The sequence below is a fragment of the Nicotiana attenuata genome, chromosome 6 (assembly GCF_001879085.1).
Source record: "Nicotiana attenuata strain UT chromosome 6, NIATTr2, whole genome shotgun sequence".
Lineage (NCBI taxonomy): Eukaryota > Viridiplantae > Streptophyta > Magnoliopsida > Solanales > Solanaceae > Nicotiana > Nicotiana attenuata.
Genome location: NC_031994.1, coordinates 63,044,902 through 63,065,036, shown reverse-complemented (window position 1 = coordinate 63,065,036; position 20,135 = coordinate 63,044,902). Strand labels below are relative to the sequence as shown.

Below are 20,135 nucleotides of genomic sequence, written 5' to 3'. Positions count from 1 at the left end.
ACTTTTAATTAAATATTGTCCAAATGCCCGCTTCATATTTTGTGCATCAAATTAGGTGATTTGAATTATGACCACGTTAATGAAGGTGATGCAAGAATTGCTTTGACGATGACCGCAAAATCAAGAGCTTGAACTTGGAAAAGCTTAAATCCAAAACAAAGTGAAGGGACGGAAGCTCTTGAGTTGAACCTTGCTCTATGTGTCATTAGCACTTATGTTATGTAGAATTAGAATCTGAGAACATGCAGTTACATGCTAAAACAAAGTGAAGAATTGAGACAAAGGATAGTTCATTAGAACTGATCAAAGAATTACACCAGGTTATCTTAAAGAATCCAAAACTACACTATGGCCATTTGTTGGTCATTACAAGGGGGAGACTAATCAATCACTACCCCCTGAAAGCAATTTGACAGTGCCTGTTGTACCAAAACGTCTAGCTGCTGCTGGTATGACTCTCGATGGTGATAAGACTTGGGCAAAAGAAAAGTTGTAAGAATCTGTTCCCAGCTTACTCTGCAACCAACCCCTCCCTCCGGAGAAGCCATCAGTCATGATCCAGCAGTTCTTAAAGCCAAGGCTCGTCAGTGTTTTAGCAACTGTTTTAGCTGAATCAGAGTACCTGAAAAGTTTTAACAATATATCATTGATAACTAAAATTATACATAGGTGCACATAGAGCATAAGAGCACACGAGAATTAAATGTGATGCTCGAGTATATTATTATGAGAAAAACTCACGAGTCCATTATCACAATGTTAGACCCTTTGTTGATTTTCTTGAGGTATGATATCTTCAGGGCTACTAATTCAGCTTCCACTTTCTTCGCATTTCTCACAAGACTCCTTAGTTTGCTCGGTAAATCTTCCAAACTGAAATGTACCAGGAGAACAAATCCATAAGTCTAAACATACTTTATACAACAACAACAACGATCCAGTATAGTCCCACAAGTGGGGTCTGGGGAGGGTAGTGTGTACGCAGACCTTACCTCTACCCCGATGGGGTAGAGAGGCTGTTTCCAAATAGACCCTCGGCTCAAGAAGACGAAAAGACAAAAAGAGAAAATATATCAGTACCATCATGGAAATAATAACACAACATAAGAACCAGTGAAAAGATGAAAGGCAGAAATAATGACCAGTAACTAATGCACAGACAGCACTATGAAAACGGAAGATTTTTGCTTTATCTGCATACTTCATCTGCAGATTTTTTCCACATCTTCCCTAGGAAGTTTCTTCCTCAATACCTTGTCAGAGTTAAATGATTGCATGTACAACATAAAAACAAGGTGAAAGCAGGTATCCTGGACCTGGTTAACTTCTCACTAGTAGATAAAGTCAATTTATCTCCAGGTACTACTACCTTCTTTTGTCAAACTCCCCCTCCCCCCCCCCCCCCCACCCCCGGGGCTTTTTCCCAACTGGTAAAGGAGAGTATAGCGAGGAAACGGAAAATGAAGGCCTAGTCAAGGATCATACACATTTTAATCCCCCCACCCCCAACAAAATCCAATGCTGTTTTCTTTTTCCTTTAAATGTTTCTGATGGAGAATTCTCAAGAAATTAAGAGAACCTTCTTAACCTTCAGACAAGTAACATAATAGGCTTCTTTTAGTCTTTATGCATGCCATTCTGAAGTATTTATCTTGATAAGCTTGTTTCTGAGATAGCACGAAGCATCCTAAAATTTCCTTGGTCAAGCAATTTGGAACACTAGAATGGTAGTGGAAATACAACATGATGCTTGTAAAGATAGAGCATGGTTCATTAAGCAAGAATGTTAATTTCAAGCCAACTTACGGGATTTGAATCATATTGTTTTTAGCACTAGATGGAAGACGAGGAATTCCAGCCTTATCCTTGTCCTTCTCTGTTCTAATATCAATCAAGACATAATTCTTAGAACACATCTGGTCCAGTGTTTGAGCAGGAGTTAGTTCACCTGGAAATGGTATTCCAAATCAAGTTTCTTTAGTCCCAAAATTAACAGGAAAACGAAAATTGTTTAACAAAACTATAAGCAACAAACTTGGATTCAAGATAATGCTATTAAAGCAAATTGTGAAGGCAATTTCCAGTACGATAACAATTTCAGTCACTCAGGACACCATTATTCGATGTTGCAGAAGTTAATAATTAAATGAACGTTGGTTCTCAACTGATTACATATGGTCTTACTTTGCTTTACAGAAAAAAGCCAAGTTTAGTTGCTGTGAAATGCCAAGCTTCTCAACTCCCAAAAATAATAGGAAATCTCAAAATGGCAAGACAGCTACAATGTGATTACTTGATATCCAGACACTGCTAATAAAATGGATTGTGAAGGCACCTCCCCTCATGACGATGACAAATATCACTATTTCAGCTACTTGGGAGACATTTATTGGTAGCAAGAAGGAATTGGATAATCCATCCAACCAAGCCAAAGTTAGTCATGGTCTCATATTTTTGCATTACCTTTTTTTCTTTTAATTTTAATTTTCTTGTGGGGATGGGGAGGTTGGTGGCAAAAACTTTTGAAAAAGCCTTGTTTAGTTTATGTGAAATAGCGCTCACTCTGTACCACCATTAGAAATGCAGGAAACAAGCAGCATTGAATTCTTTAAAACTATTACTTGCATACTGTCATCTTAGTCTAGTTACTTGTTTTCTCATTCTGGTCGGATGTAATTTACGATATTCTAAAGCAGATTGATTTTAAATGCATGACCAATAACCACATGATTGAAAATGAATATTACATTTCTCACAGATAGTAGCAGGCTTTGGTTCTTGGGACCGAGTCATCTAGAAGTCCCATAATCTAACACTCCTAAATGTTATTCTTAGAACTATTACTATGCTTATGTACTTTAGGAGATCCCTCCGGAGTATTACATCTATTCTCAAATGCTCCTAGAATTACGCTTAAAGAGTTTTTGTTGTTTACACAGTATATCTCAATGGTCTAAACCGACATAAATCGGGGAGATAAACAAGAGTAAGAAAACCCATCCAGTTACCCTTGTAACCACGAAGGCTGAAAGACAGAGCGGAGAAAACTGGGGGAAGTAGAAGATATGCCAGGAATAATGAGCCACCAGCCACTGCAATAATAGCCGGATCAGCTGATGAAATTGTTTCAACTGTGGATGAGGCGATTGGTTTGGCCCCTTCGATCACCTTGGATGTCTGTTGAGCTGCATCAACAACTGTCTGCAACCAAACAATCATTTATCTCTTAAAGTTGAGTAAGAAAAGATGAAACTCAAAATATAACGACATGGCAAAGTCCAAGAATATCATTTTCATGTCCAGAAATGGATTAAAGAAGAATGAAGCATTGAACACTATTTTGTTCTATATCCAGCATATGACTTATATGATTATTGCTTCAACAACAACAACAACAACAACAACAACAAACCCAGTAGTTTCCCACGAGTGGGGTCTGGGGAGGGTAAGATGTACGCAGCCTTACCCCTACCCCTAGAAGGGCAGAGAGGTTGTTTTCGATAGACCCTCGACTAGAGAACGACCGAAAAAGAAAAGGTAATTGCAACAAGTAGGAATAACAGCAAGATGAAATAAGATCGAATCCAAGAATGCAGTCAAACTCTAGGTAGTAATAGCCATCTATGAACAAAAGATATCATACTAACACTAATGCTAGCGAACTGAGTAAGACAAAGAGAAACGCTCGTCTACCTATCCACCAAGATACTTTTCCTCTCACATATGACTTACATGATTATTGCTTCTTATAAGAAAATTTCACTGGTCAAAAGGCAATGTACAGATGGCTGGCAAAGTGGCAATTTATTCACAAAGCACAGATGAATTTTACTGACTAATTAAAGCATGTAAACAAGAACTTCCTATAGCCAAACCTTAGCTGCAGTCATCACTGGCTGAGTGTCCATGCCAGCGCTCTGCATTGCCTCTTGGGCTTTCTTAGTGGCATCAGATATGACAGGAGAAGCATTCTTTAAAACTTCTTCTCCAGCCTTCTTTACTAAAGGCAATGCCACATCAATCCCGGGCTTCACAAATTCAATTACGGGCCCAATCACTCGGCTTGCAGCATCAAAGATGTTTGAACCAACCTCTTGAGCTTGATTAACTGCAGATTCTACCTGGAAATATGAAACATCTAATAAGTTGCTAAGAACTAAATTTTTTCACAAACCACAAACACAGAACATGCAAAATATTGTCCTTTACCAATTAATACACAGCATGTAATCACAATTATCCCAGCAAAATATTGTCAGAAAAATTCTAACCTTAAAACTATCAGGGTTAGCAAATTTAACAACGAAAATCAACAGGAAATGCAGCTAGAACCACACAGCATGTAATCACAATTATCCCAGCAAAATATTGTCACAAAAATTCTAACCTTAAAACTACCAGGGTTAGCAAATTTAACAACGAAAATCAACAGGAAATGCAGCTAGAACCGCCAACTATAAATAAACAAATAAATAAAGCTTCAAGTGTTATTCAATAAAACAATTTCTAGAAGAGCTAAAGCAACCAATACATAAGACAATCATCTAGAACTATGCATTACAAGGGCGAAGGAAAAACAAACTATACCTAGCAGAATTGCCATTAAATAAATGGCTTTTCAAAAACATCCAAGAAAATGTGAAGAGTTAACTCAATTGAGGGAAAATTAGTTAGTGGTACCTGATTAAGGGAAGAGACGATATCTTCCTTGGGTAAGCTGAGTGCCCTGGCTTCATGGGTAGCAGTGAAGAGAGGAAATAGGAAAAGAGCAGTTGATGTAGAGAGTGATACTGACACAGATTTTGAAGTGAATTCCGGTTTCTGGGAGAGTGTAGGGAAATTAAAGATTTTAGTAGGTGAAGAAGAGGAAGAAGAAGAAGCCGGAGGAAGAGGTGATTTTACGGTGGCTGAAGCTCTAAGCGCCATCACTTTTCAGCCTCTTGCCACCGCTTTGCTGAGTATGTCCCTCTGCTTTCTACTGAAAGTTTGGTTGTGTGCTAATTATGGCTTCTGTTCTGTGGTGTAATAAAGGTTTGTATCGTTGATAGCTAATGTGTGATGAGAAATTGAGAAACCAACTCAACGGCTGAATTTATTTTTCGTGTTCCTTGGTCCTTAAAATCCGACGTGGTATTACAAAATTCTGATGAGGCCATAACCATGATGACACGTGGCTTACAAGATAGAGAAAAGTGGGGCCCTTTTTTCCTACTGTGTACTACATCCGTCTACCTTTTGCTTATGCGGACCGGAGTAGTATTGGGGGTCGTAAGATTAGTAATACAACACTTTGTGAGACCTTTCACGGTGTGTTTGGTACCAAGTAAAATGTTTTCCAATTTTTTCATATTTGGTTGGTCTAAATGTTTTGAAAAATATTTTTTTCATGAATTTATTTTCCTCTAATTTGAGCAAAATATTTTCCTTATCAACAACAACAACAACATACCCAACATAATCCCACAAGTGAAGTCTGGGGAGGGTAGTGTGTATGCAGACCTTACCCCTACCTGGCGAGGTAGAGAGACTGTTTCCAATAGACCTCGGCTCAAGAAAAGGTGAAAAGAGAGAAAGGAAGAAGACGAAGAAGAAAGAAAGAATAGGTGGGCAAAGGACGATAAGGAAAAGGGGAGAAAGACAACTATAGTAACAACAATAACAATAACAACAACAACAACAACAACAACAACGAAACCAGTAACAGAAAATAGCATCAAACAGTAACAAACTGGAACATACGATACACAGAGGGAACGAAAAAACAAAGGGGCTACTAATACTACTAAAAAAGAACGAGGAACTCTCGACTACCTACTAGGCAACTACCCTATTCTTCGACCTCCACACCCTTCTATCCTGGATCATGTCCTCAGTGAGCTGAAGTAGCGCCATATCCTGCCTAATCACCTCTCCCCAATACTTCTTCGGCCATCCTCTACCCCTTCTCAGCCCCGCCACGGCTAACCTCTCACACCTCCTAACAGGAGCATCCGTACTCCCCCTTTGCACGTGCCCGAACCACCTCAGCCTCAACTCCCGCATCTTGTCCTCCACAGGGGCCACTCCCACTTTGTCTCGAATAACTTCGTTCCTAATCTTATCTCTCCTGGTATGCCCACACATCCATCTCAGCATCCTCATTTCTACTACTTTCATCCTCTAAACATGGGAGTTTTTGACTGGCTAACACTCAGCCCCATACAACATAGTAGGTCTACCCACCACTCTATAGAACTTACCATTAAGTCTTGGTGGCACCTTCTTATCACACAAAACATCGGATGCAAGCCTCCATTTTATCCACCCCGCACTGATACGATTGGAGACCTCATCATAATTCTCCCTGTTACCCTGGATTATAGACCCGAGATACTTGAAACTACCCCTCATCGGGATGACTTGGGTATCAAGCTTCATATCCACGTCCGCTTCATGAGTCTCGTCACTGAACTTACACTCCAAGTATTCCGTTTTGGTCCTGCTCAACTTGAAACCTTAGACTCTAGGGCCTGCCTCCAGACCTCCAGCCTCGCATTGACCCCACTCCTCGTCTCATCAATCAGCACTATGTCATCGGCAAATAACATGCACCATGGTACCTCCCCTTGAATGTGCCACGTCAGCATATCCATCGCCAGAGCAAATAAGAACGGGCTAAGAGCCAATCCCTGGTGCAACCCCATCACTACTGGGAAGTGATCTGAGTCACCTCTCATTGTCCTAACCCGAGTCTTAGCACCATCATATACGTCCTTGATTACCTAGTGTAAGCTACCGGAACGCCGCTAACCTCCAAACATCTCTATAGAACCTCCCTCGGAACTTTATCGTACGCCTTTTCTAGGTCTATAAACGCCATGTGTAGGTCTTTCTTTCTCTCCCTATACTGCTCTACCAATTTCCTCACCGGATAAATGGCTTCCGGAGTCGATCGCCCGGCATAGATCCAAACTGATTCTCGAAAATAGACACACTCTTTCTCACCCTGATTTCCACCGCCCTTTCCCAGATTTTCATAGTATGACTCAACAGCTTGATACCCCTATAGTTATTGCAGTTTTGGATATCACCCTTGTTCTTGTACAAAGGAATCATCGTACTCCACCTCCATTCTTCGGGCATCTTCTTCGTCTTAAAGATAACATTAAACAACCAAGTAAGCCACTCCACGCCTGCACGGCCGTACTCTTCCAGAATTCTATCGGGATTTTGTCTGGCCCAGTCGCTCTTCCCCTGCTCATCTTACGCATCGCTCCCATAACCTCTTCGACCTTAATACACCCACAATATCCAAAATCACGCAGACTATCGGAGTGCTCCAACTCACCCAGCACAATGCTTCTGTTCCCCTCCTTGTTCAACAGTCTGTGAAAGTACGTCTTCCATCTTCGTCTAATATGGGCATCTTCCATCAATACCATGTCGTCCTCATCTTTGATGCACTTCACTTGGTCCATGTCATGAGCCTTCCTCTCCCTCACTTTGGCTAACTTGTACAACTTCTTGTCCCCGCCTTTTCTCCCAAGCTCCGCATACATGCGTCCAAAGGCAGCATTCTTAGCCGCCGTAACCGCTAACTTCGCCTCTTTCTTTGCCTTCTTATAACATTCCCAATTCGTCCTCTTTTCCTCCTTGTTTGTGCTCTTCACTAGTTTCAAATAAGCCGCTTTCTTGACTTCAACTTTACCTTGGACCTCCATATTCCACCACCAATCCCCTATACATCTCCCAGGGTATCCCTTTGTAACCCTTAAAACCTCTCGCAGCTTCCCTAATGTAGTTCGCTATCATGGCCCACATCGTAGTCGTGTCCCCACTACTCTTCCAAAACATTTTCCAAAACTCCTTCTCAACCGTCCCCGCCCTATTCTCGATCCCAACCCACCCCCACACCCTACCTCCACCCACCCAACCCCCACTCTACCCCAACCCTAACCTCCACCCCGCCCCACCCCAACCCCCACCCCTCCCCACCCCAACCCTAAATACAAATATTATTAATAGTACTTTCTTTTCATGTTATAGATAGATTTGTTTTTATTTCAACAAACGAGTTTTTTTTTCATGATATAAAAATTTTTTTTGTTCATTTTAACAAAAAAAAAAAAAAACTTTCTTTTNCTTTCATGTAGAAAAATATTAGTATTTTTTCATTTCAATAAAAAAAGTATTTTCTTTTCATGATATAAAAAAATATCTTTTTTCATTTCAACAAAATGAGTATTTTCTTTTCATAATGTAGATAAACTATTTTCTTTTATTTTAATAATATGAGTACTTTATTTTCATGTTGTAGAAAGAGTACTTTCTTTTTCAATCAAAAAAAGGTTATTTTTTTTAGTTATGGAGCACAAATTTCAACGTTATTTTTGCGTAACAAAAGTAAAGCAGCACATTAGTTCCTTTGGGTTTGTGCGAATTTTTAGAGACTTGGGGGAGGGGGGGAGGGGGGTGAGGAGAGTAGCATAAAAATATATTTTTTACTCTCTTACCAAACACTAGAAAATATTTTTCGGAAAATATTTTCCACTCACCAACCAAACAAGGGAAAATAAGTGATAAAATCACTCATTTTCCATGAAAATATTTTCCTTCATACCAAACACACCCTCAGTCGCTTCTCCTTTTTCTTTTGGATTCAAGGTTAACCACAAAACTAGGAAACAAACGATAATGTTTATGTTTGCAGCATAGACGAATTCAAAATTTAAATTTAAAGGGTTTATCTTTAAATTTTTTAGCATTAAACATATTGTACTACTAAATTATGGGTTCAAACCTAATATTTATTGATATTTTAATAAGTTTGACATTTAAATTCATATTCCGTATCGAAAGTTATGAGTTCAGTTGAACCGTAGCCAAGAAACTACATCGACCCTGTGCACCAGCCGGAGAAATTCTCCTGTTGGGCACACTATTTCGGAATCCTCAGGTAATAAGCCAAAGTAGAGGAATCACGACTTAAAGTAGTACCCTCTTCGGTTCATAATAAGTGGCTTTTTGACTTTTTTATTTTTGTCCAAAATAAGTATCATTTCATATAATCAAGAAGGAATTAACTTTATATTTCCGAAATTTGCCCTTATTTACATATCACAATGTGTTGAGTTAACAATATGCAAATTTTAATTAATGGTAATTTAGTCTAAATACTTTTTTTTCTTTAGGAATTAGTATTTTCTTAAGAGGTGTGCCAAAGGACAAAAAGCCACTTATTTTGGACCGAATGAGTAGTGTATATGACAAACTTTAATGCTAGAATTTTTTGGCACTATGTTGAATGGAATACTAAGTTAGTTGCCAATGCACACTTTACAAGACCTTTAGTAGGGATGGCAAGCGGTGAGGGGTGAATTTTCTCTTAACCCGCAAAAATTCAACCTGCCTCGCCTCGTATAGCAAATGCACCCGCGTTCACCCGCTCCACATCCACACCCGCATCCACCTGCCCCGCCCCGCACCCGCTTAACTTTTTTCCCCTTATTTTGTTAGTTTATTTATTTTTTTAATCTTTTGGCTGGAATTTTTTATACATTTATGATATCTACTCATACTTTTTATTAATTTTAAAGAGTTGCAGATTTTGTTGATCTTAGAAGTGTCAGACTTACTGTAAATTCCTTTTGGGTACAAGTAAACGAATTGTTCATTCTTTCTCCACATAACTTGTCTATTCAATCGCTTTATTTTACTGTATTAAAAGTCTACTTATTTGAAAATACCGAATTTATTATGTTAGAAGCTTACTTAGCTCAGGCCCAATTTCCATCAGTATGAGTTTCATCTTTGTTAAGGCAGAAATTGAGTTTCCTTCTTTAATGAAGTTTTTAAACCCGCAACCGCACAGTTTTTTTTTATTTCGCCCCGCACCCGCATATGTTTAAACCCGTACCGTCCCGCATGTGTTTAAACTTGCATCGCCCCGTACCCACACCGCCCCATTGCCATCCCTAACCTTTAGCTACTCAGTAAAGTTCACTTCTTTTTATGACGATCTTTGTTTAACCAAAAAATCATTAAATTCTTTGAGTAAACCAATTAGTAGATAGGGGAGAGTAAATCTTAGCCAAACATAATTAACCCTAGATATAGATATATTGGATATAAAAGTTGGAGAAGAATAAATAAATTAAATATTTCTTCAGATGATTATTGCATATCAAGTAGACATGATAAACTTACATTTATGACGGGATTACGCTATAATCATAAGAGCATGGAAGGAGAAGAGAGAAAGCTGTTGATAACTGAGAGATCCATTTGGTTCTGTAATCATGGCCCCTCCTGTAGTAGCCAGATCCACCACCCCCCCCCCCCCCTTATAATGGCCTCCTCCTCTCTATATATACTATTAATTTTTCCTTTTATCCAACAGTCTTTGACCGACGTGCTTTCTCATGACTGAGTCCTTCATTACTTGCTCAAGAGATTACACTTATTTTGCTATATAAGCTTTCTAGCGGCTTGACTCTGGCAGGGACCGTGGTGCTCGTCGCCATTACATATCGAGGGCACGACCATGGCAGGGTCAACCTCTTACCATCTCATTTTATGATAACCATCTGGTGGTCAGATTTTGACCCATACAGTTAGTCCCTCCGCCCGTTGGGGTCGTCTTTTAGGCGAGCTCAATGGGCGGACCCTTTGTTCAAGAATTTGGAGAAATATGATTATTATGCGTGGACGGGGTTCTTATGGCGAGGTGGCGATGTGATGTTTTAAGGACTTTACCGAACCGTTACGTCCGTTCGGAGATGGATCGTTATGTCGAGTCAAGATACCATAGATGCCCGTTATGGGTCATTACGACGCACGTTTCCCAGGCACCGCCTCTTTTCTCGTGCCCTTTCAACTTTTTGGCGACTCTCGGGTTTCCCGCTCAGGGTATTTGTGTTCCTATATATAGGGGAACCCACCATTCGATTGTTACGCTTTTCGATTTACCTGAGGAATTTCCCAGACTTCCACCTTCTTCCATATTTTGTATTTCTGCTTTCGTCAGAATTTGACGTGACCACCCTCTTCATTTCTTCATCACTTTCTCTTATTCCGATCGAGCTTGATAAATGGCTGGTACCTCTTCCCAGACTGACAGATTCGTCGAAGCTCCGGTGCCGGAAAATGATGTACCTCTTCATGGAAAGGGAACGGAGGTGACGGAAGACGAGGGGTTTTCGACTGTGGCTGAGATACTGCCTCGCCTGGGGAAATTATGGACTGATTTTAACACCCCCTGCCGGAGATGAACCGGAACCTATTTCTTCCACCATGGATGAAGCGACGATTAGGGCGCTCAAGGCTAAGTGTGGGATCCTAAATCATATCGACATGATACCGACGACGGGGGCGGACATCGTACATCTGAACCGCCCGAGGTACTGCGCATTTTACGCGTATCCTTTTGTTGTCAGATATATGCTTTCTCTCCTCTCTCTAGTGATAGACTTCTGCCGCTTCTACGAGGTGTGCCCGGCTCAGCTCTCACCGTAGGCGTATAAGCTCTTCCTCATGCTCATCAAGTATGCAGAGCTCGCCGGTCGAGGGATTACTTTGGGTCACATGCTTAATATTTTTGCACCCTCAATTTCTTCGGGGCACGATGATCCATATGCACCATCGAGGAACCAAGAGTTTAGTAGTAAAGATGGATGATAAGGCTAATCGTCGCTTCTAGGAAAGCTATTTTTACGTTCGGACAGAGCACCTTGTGGTAGACCAGACAGGGTTCCCTGAGACGTCGAACTTTGCTCGTAAGTTTTCCTCGGTTTATTTTGCGATTTCTTTTGAGGCAGTCGCCGATCGTCCTTCTTTGGGTGATTTTGCTGACTTGTTTTCGCTTTTGTAGCCTAGTGATTACCTCCACCACCAGTTGATGATATCCATGAGTGGGTGGGCGCAGTTCTTCCCCATACAAGGGGCATTCGTGAGTGGGCGTCCTTCCACGAGAAATACGGGCGTAAACCTCTCACTGATGAGTCAGCATGTTCTCTTCGCTTTATGGTTCAATTTTGTAGTTATATGACCGTTTTTCTTTGTTGATAGGGAGAACGCGAAGGACAAGGGTTCCTACACTCGCATTCTGTCAGCCGATGCCCCCTGCCCGTCTTGCGCCAAGAGCCGCCATCCGGCCTGCATCGAGAGCCGCTAACCAACCCGCACCTACGGCCGGAGCTGCAAGCGCGGTGGCTGTTCCTCGACCTGAGACTCCGGTTTCTACCATCCGCTCAACGGGCGAGTCATCCCGTGCTGGCAGTGGAGAGGCACCGTCGAAGAGACGATGGTGGCCCTGGAAGTGGCGCCTCAAATCGAAACATCATGAGGGGGCGACCCTTCCTTGACGATTCCCGAAGTCGATGGTAATGTCAACCCAGTTGTAGAGGCTACACCGATTTTGAGGGATCAACAGACCGAAGTGGTGTAAAGACGGAGTCCCGAGGCCGCCAATACTGTCTTGGGCGGCCCTTCGTCATCCCTGTCGACCCGCACTTCCTCTTGGGTTGAGGAGAGGGGGAAAGGCGTCATGGTCGACGATTACGAGTCTGAATCCGACCTTGATCCTGACGACGTTAGGATGTTCGAGGAAAGCTTTACCCGAATCGTGGTAACGGCGGGAGGTCCCTCTCGGATACTCGAAATTCTATAGAACTTCAACCTTTTGCAAGACACAGTGGACTTTGTGCTGCAGCTTGATCTCCTATGCTCGGCCGCAGAAAGCGGGGCTCTTCAGGACGTCAGCGATGCCGAACTGTCACATGGAGTGGTCGCGATGGGCCTAAGGGTGAGCTCCTCGTATGTTTTTCTTTATTTGTTATTATTATTCTTGATCTTGGCCTTTATCGACTACCTTCTTCTCTTTGTTTTCCGCCTTACATGCAGTGCTCGCAAGGCCGAGACTCGGGCCAAGATTTTCCTGACGATGCTTGAAAAGTATCGGCGGTATTGTAATAGATGCCGTGAGATGCATGAGCGGCTCATGGCGGGTACTGGCACCCGATCCCTCGGAGAGGAATTGGAAAAACGGGACCAGGAGCTGATGTAGTCCATTCGCAGGTGTAGTGAGCTCGAGGAGCTGCTTCGTACCAAGGACGAAGAACTCGAGTTAGGAAAAGGGGTTGCTGCTGAGTGCGAGCATCTTCAGGCGAAGGTGTCGTCATTGCAAGCCGAACTAGATCAGAGTGCTGCCCTTCGTTGCAAACCGAACTAGATCAGAGTGCTGCCAGAGTTGAAGTTTTGAGTGCAGAATGGATGGGTAAGTTAGCCGAGCTGGAGAGAAAAGTTGCCGAGTTGGAGAATACCGAGAATGCTCGGGCGTTGGCTTTAGCAGGAGCGTCGGCGTTGGAGGAAACTATCCGCGTCCATCAATCTGAGCAGGAGTCCGCGAGGGCAACGGCCACGCTAAGGGAGGCAAGGCTCGAAGAGCGAATCGGCGAAATTGATAGGGAGGCTTCGAGCCTAGGGGACCGGATTGTAGCGCTCGAGGCTGAGAAGGCGCATTATTAGTTCAAGTTGAATCTACCTCTGCTACCGTTCCTCGTCAGCTACATGAGCTTTGGGTCCATGCCGAGGCCCAACGAGACATATACAAGGGTTTGTGGGAGGCGGGCAATGTTTCTGAGGCTGCTTATGAAGAAGCCCAGGCGAAGGCACGAGAGGCTCGCGTCAATTGCGGCTACGACCCTGCGACACCGGAGGCTGGCGAGGACGCTGATGTTGAGGAGGAGTTTCCTGAAGACAATGATGGGAAGGATGGCGGTGATGACACTGAGTGAAAAGTTGTTGCTGCTCCAGTATTTTTTTATGTTTCTCTTTATTTTTGTTTCGAGCCCGTTTTGGCCTTTTGTAAGGTGCAGCTTTTAAGCACATATATATAAATAAAATAGTTGCTTCGCCTTTGTATTTCCTTTGATTTTCTTTCCCTTCCCTTTTTTTTGTTACATCTTTTCATTTTGGCGTAGACCTTTGGATTTTTGTGTGACGAGTCCCTGATTTTTCGATTCAGGAATCTGACCTTGACCATATAGAGTAGGGTCTCCTCGCGTGAGTCCAAACGAAGTCGCTTCGGACTCACATGTTCGGACGAGGTTGACTTCTAATTTGTCGATAGCCATTGGCTGTAAGGGTGTTATTTCAAGCTAAGGCCGAAATGTTGACCCATCAGAATTCGAGCGAGGTCGAATTCTTCTTTTGACGATGGCCTTTGGCCGTAGGGGTGTTATTTCGAGCTAAGGTCGAAATGTTAATCCTTTATATTTCAAGCGAGGTCGAATTCTTCTTTTGGCGATGGCCTTTGGCCGTAGGGGTGCTATTTCGAGCTAAGGTCGAAATGCTAACCCATTATAATTCGAGAGAGGTCGAATTCTTCTTTTGGCGATGGGCTTTGGCCGTAGGGGTGTTATTACGAGCTAAGGTCGAAATGTTAACCCTTTATATTTCGAGCGAGGTCGAATTCTTCTTTTAGCGATGGCCTTTGGCCGTAGGGTTGTTATTTCGAGAAAGGTCTAAATGTTAACCCTTTATATTTCGAGCGAGGTCGAATTCTTCTTTTGACGATGGCCTTCGGCCGTAGGGGTGTTATTTCGAGCTGAGGTCGAAATGTTAACCCTTTATATTTCGAGCGAGGTCGAATTCTTCTTGATGGCCTTTGGCCGTAGGGGTTTTATTTCGAGCTAAGGTCGAAATGCTAACCCATTATATTTCGAGCGAGGCCGAATTCTTCTTTTGGCGATGGCCTTCGGACGTAAGGGTGTTATTTCGAGCTAAGGTCGAAATGTTAACCCTTTATATTTCGATCGAGGTCGAATTCTTCTTTTGACGATGGCCTTTGACCTTAGGGGTGTTATTTTGAGCTAAGGTCGAAATGTTAACCCTTTATATTTCGAGCGGGGTCGAATTCTTCTTTTGGCGATGGCCTTTGGCCGTAGGGGTGCTATTTCGAGCTAAGATCGAAATGCTAACCCATTATATTTTGAGCGAGATCGAATTCTTCTTTTGGCGATGGTCTTTGGCCGTAGGGGTGCTATTTCGAGCTAAGGTCGAAATGCTAACCCGTTATATTTCGAGCGGGGTCAAATTCTTCTTTTGGCGATGGCCTTTGGCCGTAGGGGTGTTATTTCGAGCTAAGGTCGAAATGTTAACCCTTTATATTTCGAGCGAGGTCAAATTCTTCTTTTGGCGATGGCCTTTGGCCGTAGGGGTGTTATTCGAGCTAAGGTCGAAATGTTAACCCTTTATATTTCGAGCGAGGTCGAATTCTTCTTTTGGCGATGGCCTTTGACCGTAGAGTTATTATTTTGAGCTAAGGTCAAAATGTTAACCCATTATCTTATTGTCTTTGGAGCTTTATACGTCGCCATTCTGTTTGTGCGTACGTCGGGGTGGTCCCGGCGTGCTCGGTTTTGTTGTTATCGGAGAATATTCAGTGTTTCTTGGGCGAGTCCCAGTTTTTCTTAGTTTCGCTTGCATTTGAGAATACTATGCGTCTCCTGGGTGAGTCCCAGTTTGCTTAATTTCGCTTGCACTGGAGAATACTATGCGTTTCCTGGGTGAGTCCCAGTTTGCTTAACTTCGCTTGCACCGGAGAATACTGCGGTGGAAAGCGCAAAATGTTGCTCTATTTCATTCACTGGAGAATGCTATACATGTTCGTTTCATACATATATTGAAGGAGTTTCCATGTATCTAGTCCCTTCATCTTCCGGCCTGGGGAAGCAGTCGACAGGCGGGGTGACGAATCATACATGAACTTCGAGACGTCCCCTTTGTTGCTTCGTTAGAAATCTCCCCGAGATGACCCAATCGTGAAAAACTCGGGTGAGGGAATAAGAGTACGACTTGAGGGGGGTCCTTCTTCAGAAGTCGAAGTATTTGAGGTGGGCGACATTCCAATTGTTTTGTAGTAGTTTTCCTTTCATTGTTTCTAGTTGGAATGCTCCTTTGCTTGCTTGCTCACGTGAGTGCTCGCATTCCTGTTTGAGCCAACAAAGGAGTGAAGATAAACCAAAATGAAATTTTCTGTTACCTCGACCTGACGAGTCAGTGAAAGAGAGAGTGACGCTGTGGTGTTACTCGCTCCGCCTGGTGCTCGGATGGTGGTGTTAGATTTCGCGGCCGTGTTCGGCTCCGTCGTTACCAGCGTCTAGGCTTCACATGGGTTGGGCCCGCCTCACTCGCTGAGGGGGTGAAATCTAGTCCCTGCCCGATCTCGTCCGATTTGTGCCAACAACAAGAGAAACATGTCATACTTCGTTCATATACCATCCAGTGTGGGGGGGAATGTGAAAATAGGGTAGGATGTGCCCATTCTTTCAGAAGACCGGGAAGCAAGCTGCTATCCTCTCCCAAAGGGTGGGAGTGCGGGTCAATATATAGGGTGAATACGTCGAATGAGGCTGTAGTCATGCCAGATGACCGTGATCCTATTCTGAACGTGCATACGTCGTGCCAAACCTACTACCGCTCTTTCGAGTGGGTGTTTGTTTCGAGAGGGTGAGACCATGATAGCTTGGTAGTGAGATTTCGTCGGTTCTAGATCTAAAGGAAATTAAGAAATTTGGCTAAGAAATCCCCACAGACGGCGCCAAATTTTTTAATCAAAAAATCGTTAAATTCTTTGAGTAAACCAAGTAATAGATAGGGGAGAGTAAATCTTAGCCAAACATAATTAACCCTAGATATAGATATATTGGATACAAAAGTTAGAGAAGAATAAATAGATTTAATATTTCTTCAGATGATTATTACATATCAAGTAGAAATGATAAGCTTACATTTATGACGGGATTACACTGTAATCGTAAGAGCATGGAAGGAGAAGAGATAAAACTGTTGATAGCTGAGAGATCCATTTGGTTTTGTAATCATGGCCCCTCCTGTAGTAGCCAGATCCCCTCCCTTATAATGGCCTCCTCCTCTCTATATATACTAACAATTTTCCCTTTTATCGAACGGTCTTTGACCGGCGTGCTTTCTCATGACTGAGTCCTTCATTACTTGCTCAAGAGATTACGCTTATTTTGCGATATAAGCTTTCTAGCGGCTTGACTCCGGCAGGGACCGTGGTGCTCGTCGCCACTACGTCTTGTGGGCACGACCATGGCAGGGTCGACCTCTTACCGTCTCGTTTTATGATAACCATCTGGTGGTCAGATTTCAACCCATACAATCTCCTCCACAGAAAAAGGCTACGGCATATATATTCAGCAATGAGCCAGCTTGGTGCAAAAGCCGAAAGGAATTCCGAATTATCAAAATTCACATTAGTTTTCTCAGAAGATGTTCCTGTGTTTTGGTCCAGCTCGAGCATCCAACTATCCAAATATTTCAGTAACCATCTGATCATTGGACCAGTGTCCATTATGTTAGGTTAAAACCCTGTTTATTTGAGCCCAACAAAATTGACCCAAATTAAGACGTAGATCTTGATTGATTGGACTGACTGGTTTAGCCCAATTCAAAAGTTAAGAAGAAAACACAATCAGCCCTAATAACAAGAAACTATATACACAGAAAACATAAGATATATATGGAGGGGAGCTTGGAACAATACGGGTCCGAACCGTGGAATCAACCATGGATTCTTATGTCAAAGGTAGGTTATGCACCATCTACCTTTTTTAATAGAAAATAAGATATATTATTGCTTGTAATAAATCCCTTATGGCTGTGACAACTTCTAGGAATTAAAGGACTGAAAATGAGCAACTATTTTCTACAAGATATAAATATTCCCAGAAAGTTTTGTTGACATACCAAAAAATAATCATCTTAGTCTTACATACAATTGCAACTATAATACAAAATAACCAGATTGACAGTAGCAGTATCTAAATCATAAATCTAGGAAACAATAAACGTGACAACCGAAAAAATTATTTTTAATTTGAGACTTATTTTAACAATTCATGACAAATCCACCAAGCACTCTGATGTAAGCATCTGTTCACATACAAATGATGAACTAAAGTGTCAGATTATTAAAAACATGTTGTTCTAAGGGACTAACAAAGACATACACTATGTGACAACAGCAAAATATTAGTTTTTCAGCTTTCAAAAAGGAAAGAGAGTGAAGTCTAATTCAGAAAAAAACACGGAGGAGCTAGCTCTATTCAGTTTTGGACTTTTGATGAACTAATTTTGTTTGTTGGCTCTTGGAAGTATTATGCACAGGACATTAGTTGTACTAAACCTTTATCATTAAAGTTGATCCTATGACAAGCCATGACAAATATTGCTTGTAGCAAGCACCCAATGTTTCTACGAGCTTAGTTTATAATTTTTTTGCATCATTGTTGTAAGTCGACCTACAATAACATGTAATTTTTCATTACAAGCTTAGTGAAATAATTGAAAAATAAGATAGTAAGTACTATTTTACAACAAAAACAACACTGGGTTGTTGTTGTAAAATAGTACTCCCTACGTTTCAAATTAGATGAAGTACTTTTCTTTTTAGTCTGTTCCAAAATAAATGACACATTTCTACATTTTGAAATAATTCAATTTTAAACTTTTCATTTTACTCATTTTACCCTTAATGAGAATCTTTTATAATCATACAAATGTCGTGGTCCCACAAAACTTTTACCCCTTAAGCTTTTAAGACCACAAGTTACAAAAGTCCTGTTTTTTTTTTTTTGTTTTCTTAAATTCCGCACCGAGTCAAACACTACAAAAAAAACTGGAATTAGCTAGGAATGTCGTCGCTAATCTGTCGCTAAAACGCTCGTATCTAACAATTTTTTTTGATAATTCGTTGCTATTCCGTCGCTAAATGAGATTAGCGACGGATTTTTTTATTTAGCTACAGAATTTGTCCGTCGCTAAAACTAGATTTTTTAGTAGATACCTCATCTAAATTGAAACGGATGGAGTAACTTACTATAACCTTTCGAATTGCACTAATAGTGTAAAAATTATTTATGTTGTGCCAATTCATAATCAACTTACTCATAAATTGTCAATAATTGTAGATAGTAAAATACAAAAATACCCAATCAACATATAATTATGATACCCAATCAACAACAAATTGTCAATATATATATATATATATATATATAACCACTGTTCCCAATCCTCCTAATCATAAAACAAACCACTTCTAAATAACCTCCTCTCTAAAGTATAGGATGGAAAGCTCAAAATCCCCATCATCTGAATCTTTAAACAACTCATCCAAAAATATCCAAGAAAAGCAAGTGACAAAAACAAAGTCAAAGTTAATTTCCTCAAATGATGGAAAGAAATATATTGGAGTGAGACAAAGGCCTTCAGGTAGATGGGTTGCTGAAATCAAAGATTCTTCACAAAAGCTCAGGCTATGGTTAGGAACTTTTGACAAAGCAGAAGAAGCAGCTTTGGCTTATGATAACGCTGCACGTCTTCTTCGTGGTAGAAATGCCAAAACAAATTTCAAGTACCAAGGAATCTTGAAACCCAATGAAGAAAACTGCAGTTTGCTTGAAAAAAATCCAAGATTATATCAACTTCTTAAACTTGCTATCATGAAGAAACTTGCAGGGAATAAATATCAAAATGAAATAGAAACAGATCAGCCATTTGTTCAAGAAAATATGGGTTGTGATCAAGATAAAGAAGAGATCTGCAGGATCCAATTACAAGGAAGTAGTTCAAAGGTTTATTCTTCAGTTATTGTGGCTCCTTCTTTTAGTGCTTCTATAACTAATCAAAGTGGAAAAAAAGACGAAGAAGAAGAAGAAAATCACTATCAAACTAGTGCTCAATTATTTGAATGCCTTTTTTCTCATGCAAATAAGTCGTCGGTAGAGAATAATGGATTAAACAGTTCCTTTAATGTAGCTTAGTATAGGTTTAGCATTTTTCATTATATTTGCTTGTCTCTGCTGAAATCAGTTCTAATGCAATACATATTTACTTTTTGATTTCTTTTAGCTCACGCCAGAAATTATTTATATTTGATAGTCAAAAAAGTATATAAAATTTATATAATTTTTGTATATAACATAGAGAATGTATGTATATATACAAAAAATATACATTTTCCGGCCATTATTTTGAGAACGGCTATATAATGTCATTTTTCCAAATTTATTTGCTGTTTTCTTCTTATTCTTCTGCTCGTAAACAAAGCATATTTGACCATTGGGCTG

General features: G+C 41.1%; 3 protein-coding genes across 3 annotated transcripts; 1 reads left to right on the top strand and 2 right to left on the bottom strand.

The window, feature by feature from the left end:
* On the bottom strand, positions 203-5,068 carry LOC109227089 (calcium sensing receptor, chloroplastic). Its single transcript, XM_019392099.1, has 6 exons — positions 4,681-5,068; positions 3,876-4,121; positions 3,009-3,201; positions 1,807-1,948; positions 742-873; positions 203-622 (listed from the first exon to the last, which is right to left on the bottom strand). The coding sequence occupies exons 1-6, from the start codon at positions 4,924-4,926 to the stop codon at positions 385-387; spliced, it is 1,197 nt and encodes a 398-aa protein (XP_019247644.1). The 5' UTR covers positions 4,927-5,068; the 3' UTR covers positions 203-384.
* On the bottom strand, positions 6,803-7,700 carry LOC109227896. Its single transcript, XM_019393088.1, has 2 exons — positions 7,179-7,700; positions 6,803-7,042 (listed from the first exon to the last, which is right to left on the bottom strand). The coding sequence occupies exons 1-2, from the start codon at positions 7,698-7,700 to the stop codon at positions 6,803-6,805; spliced, it is 762 nt and encodes a 253-aa protein (XP_019248633.1).
* On the top strand, positions 19,093-19,907 carry LOC109228286 (ethylene-responsive transcription factor SHINE 2-like). Its single transcript, XM_019393440.1, has one exon. It carries the CDS (start codon positions 19,134-19,136, stop codon positions 19,827-19,829), a length of 696 nt encoding a protein of 231 aa, XP_019248985.1. The 5' UTR covers positions 19,093-19,133; the 3' UTR covers positions 19,830-19,907.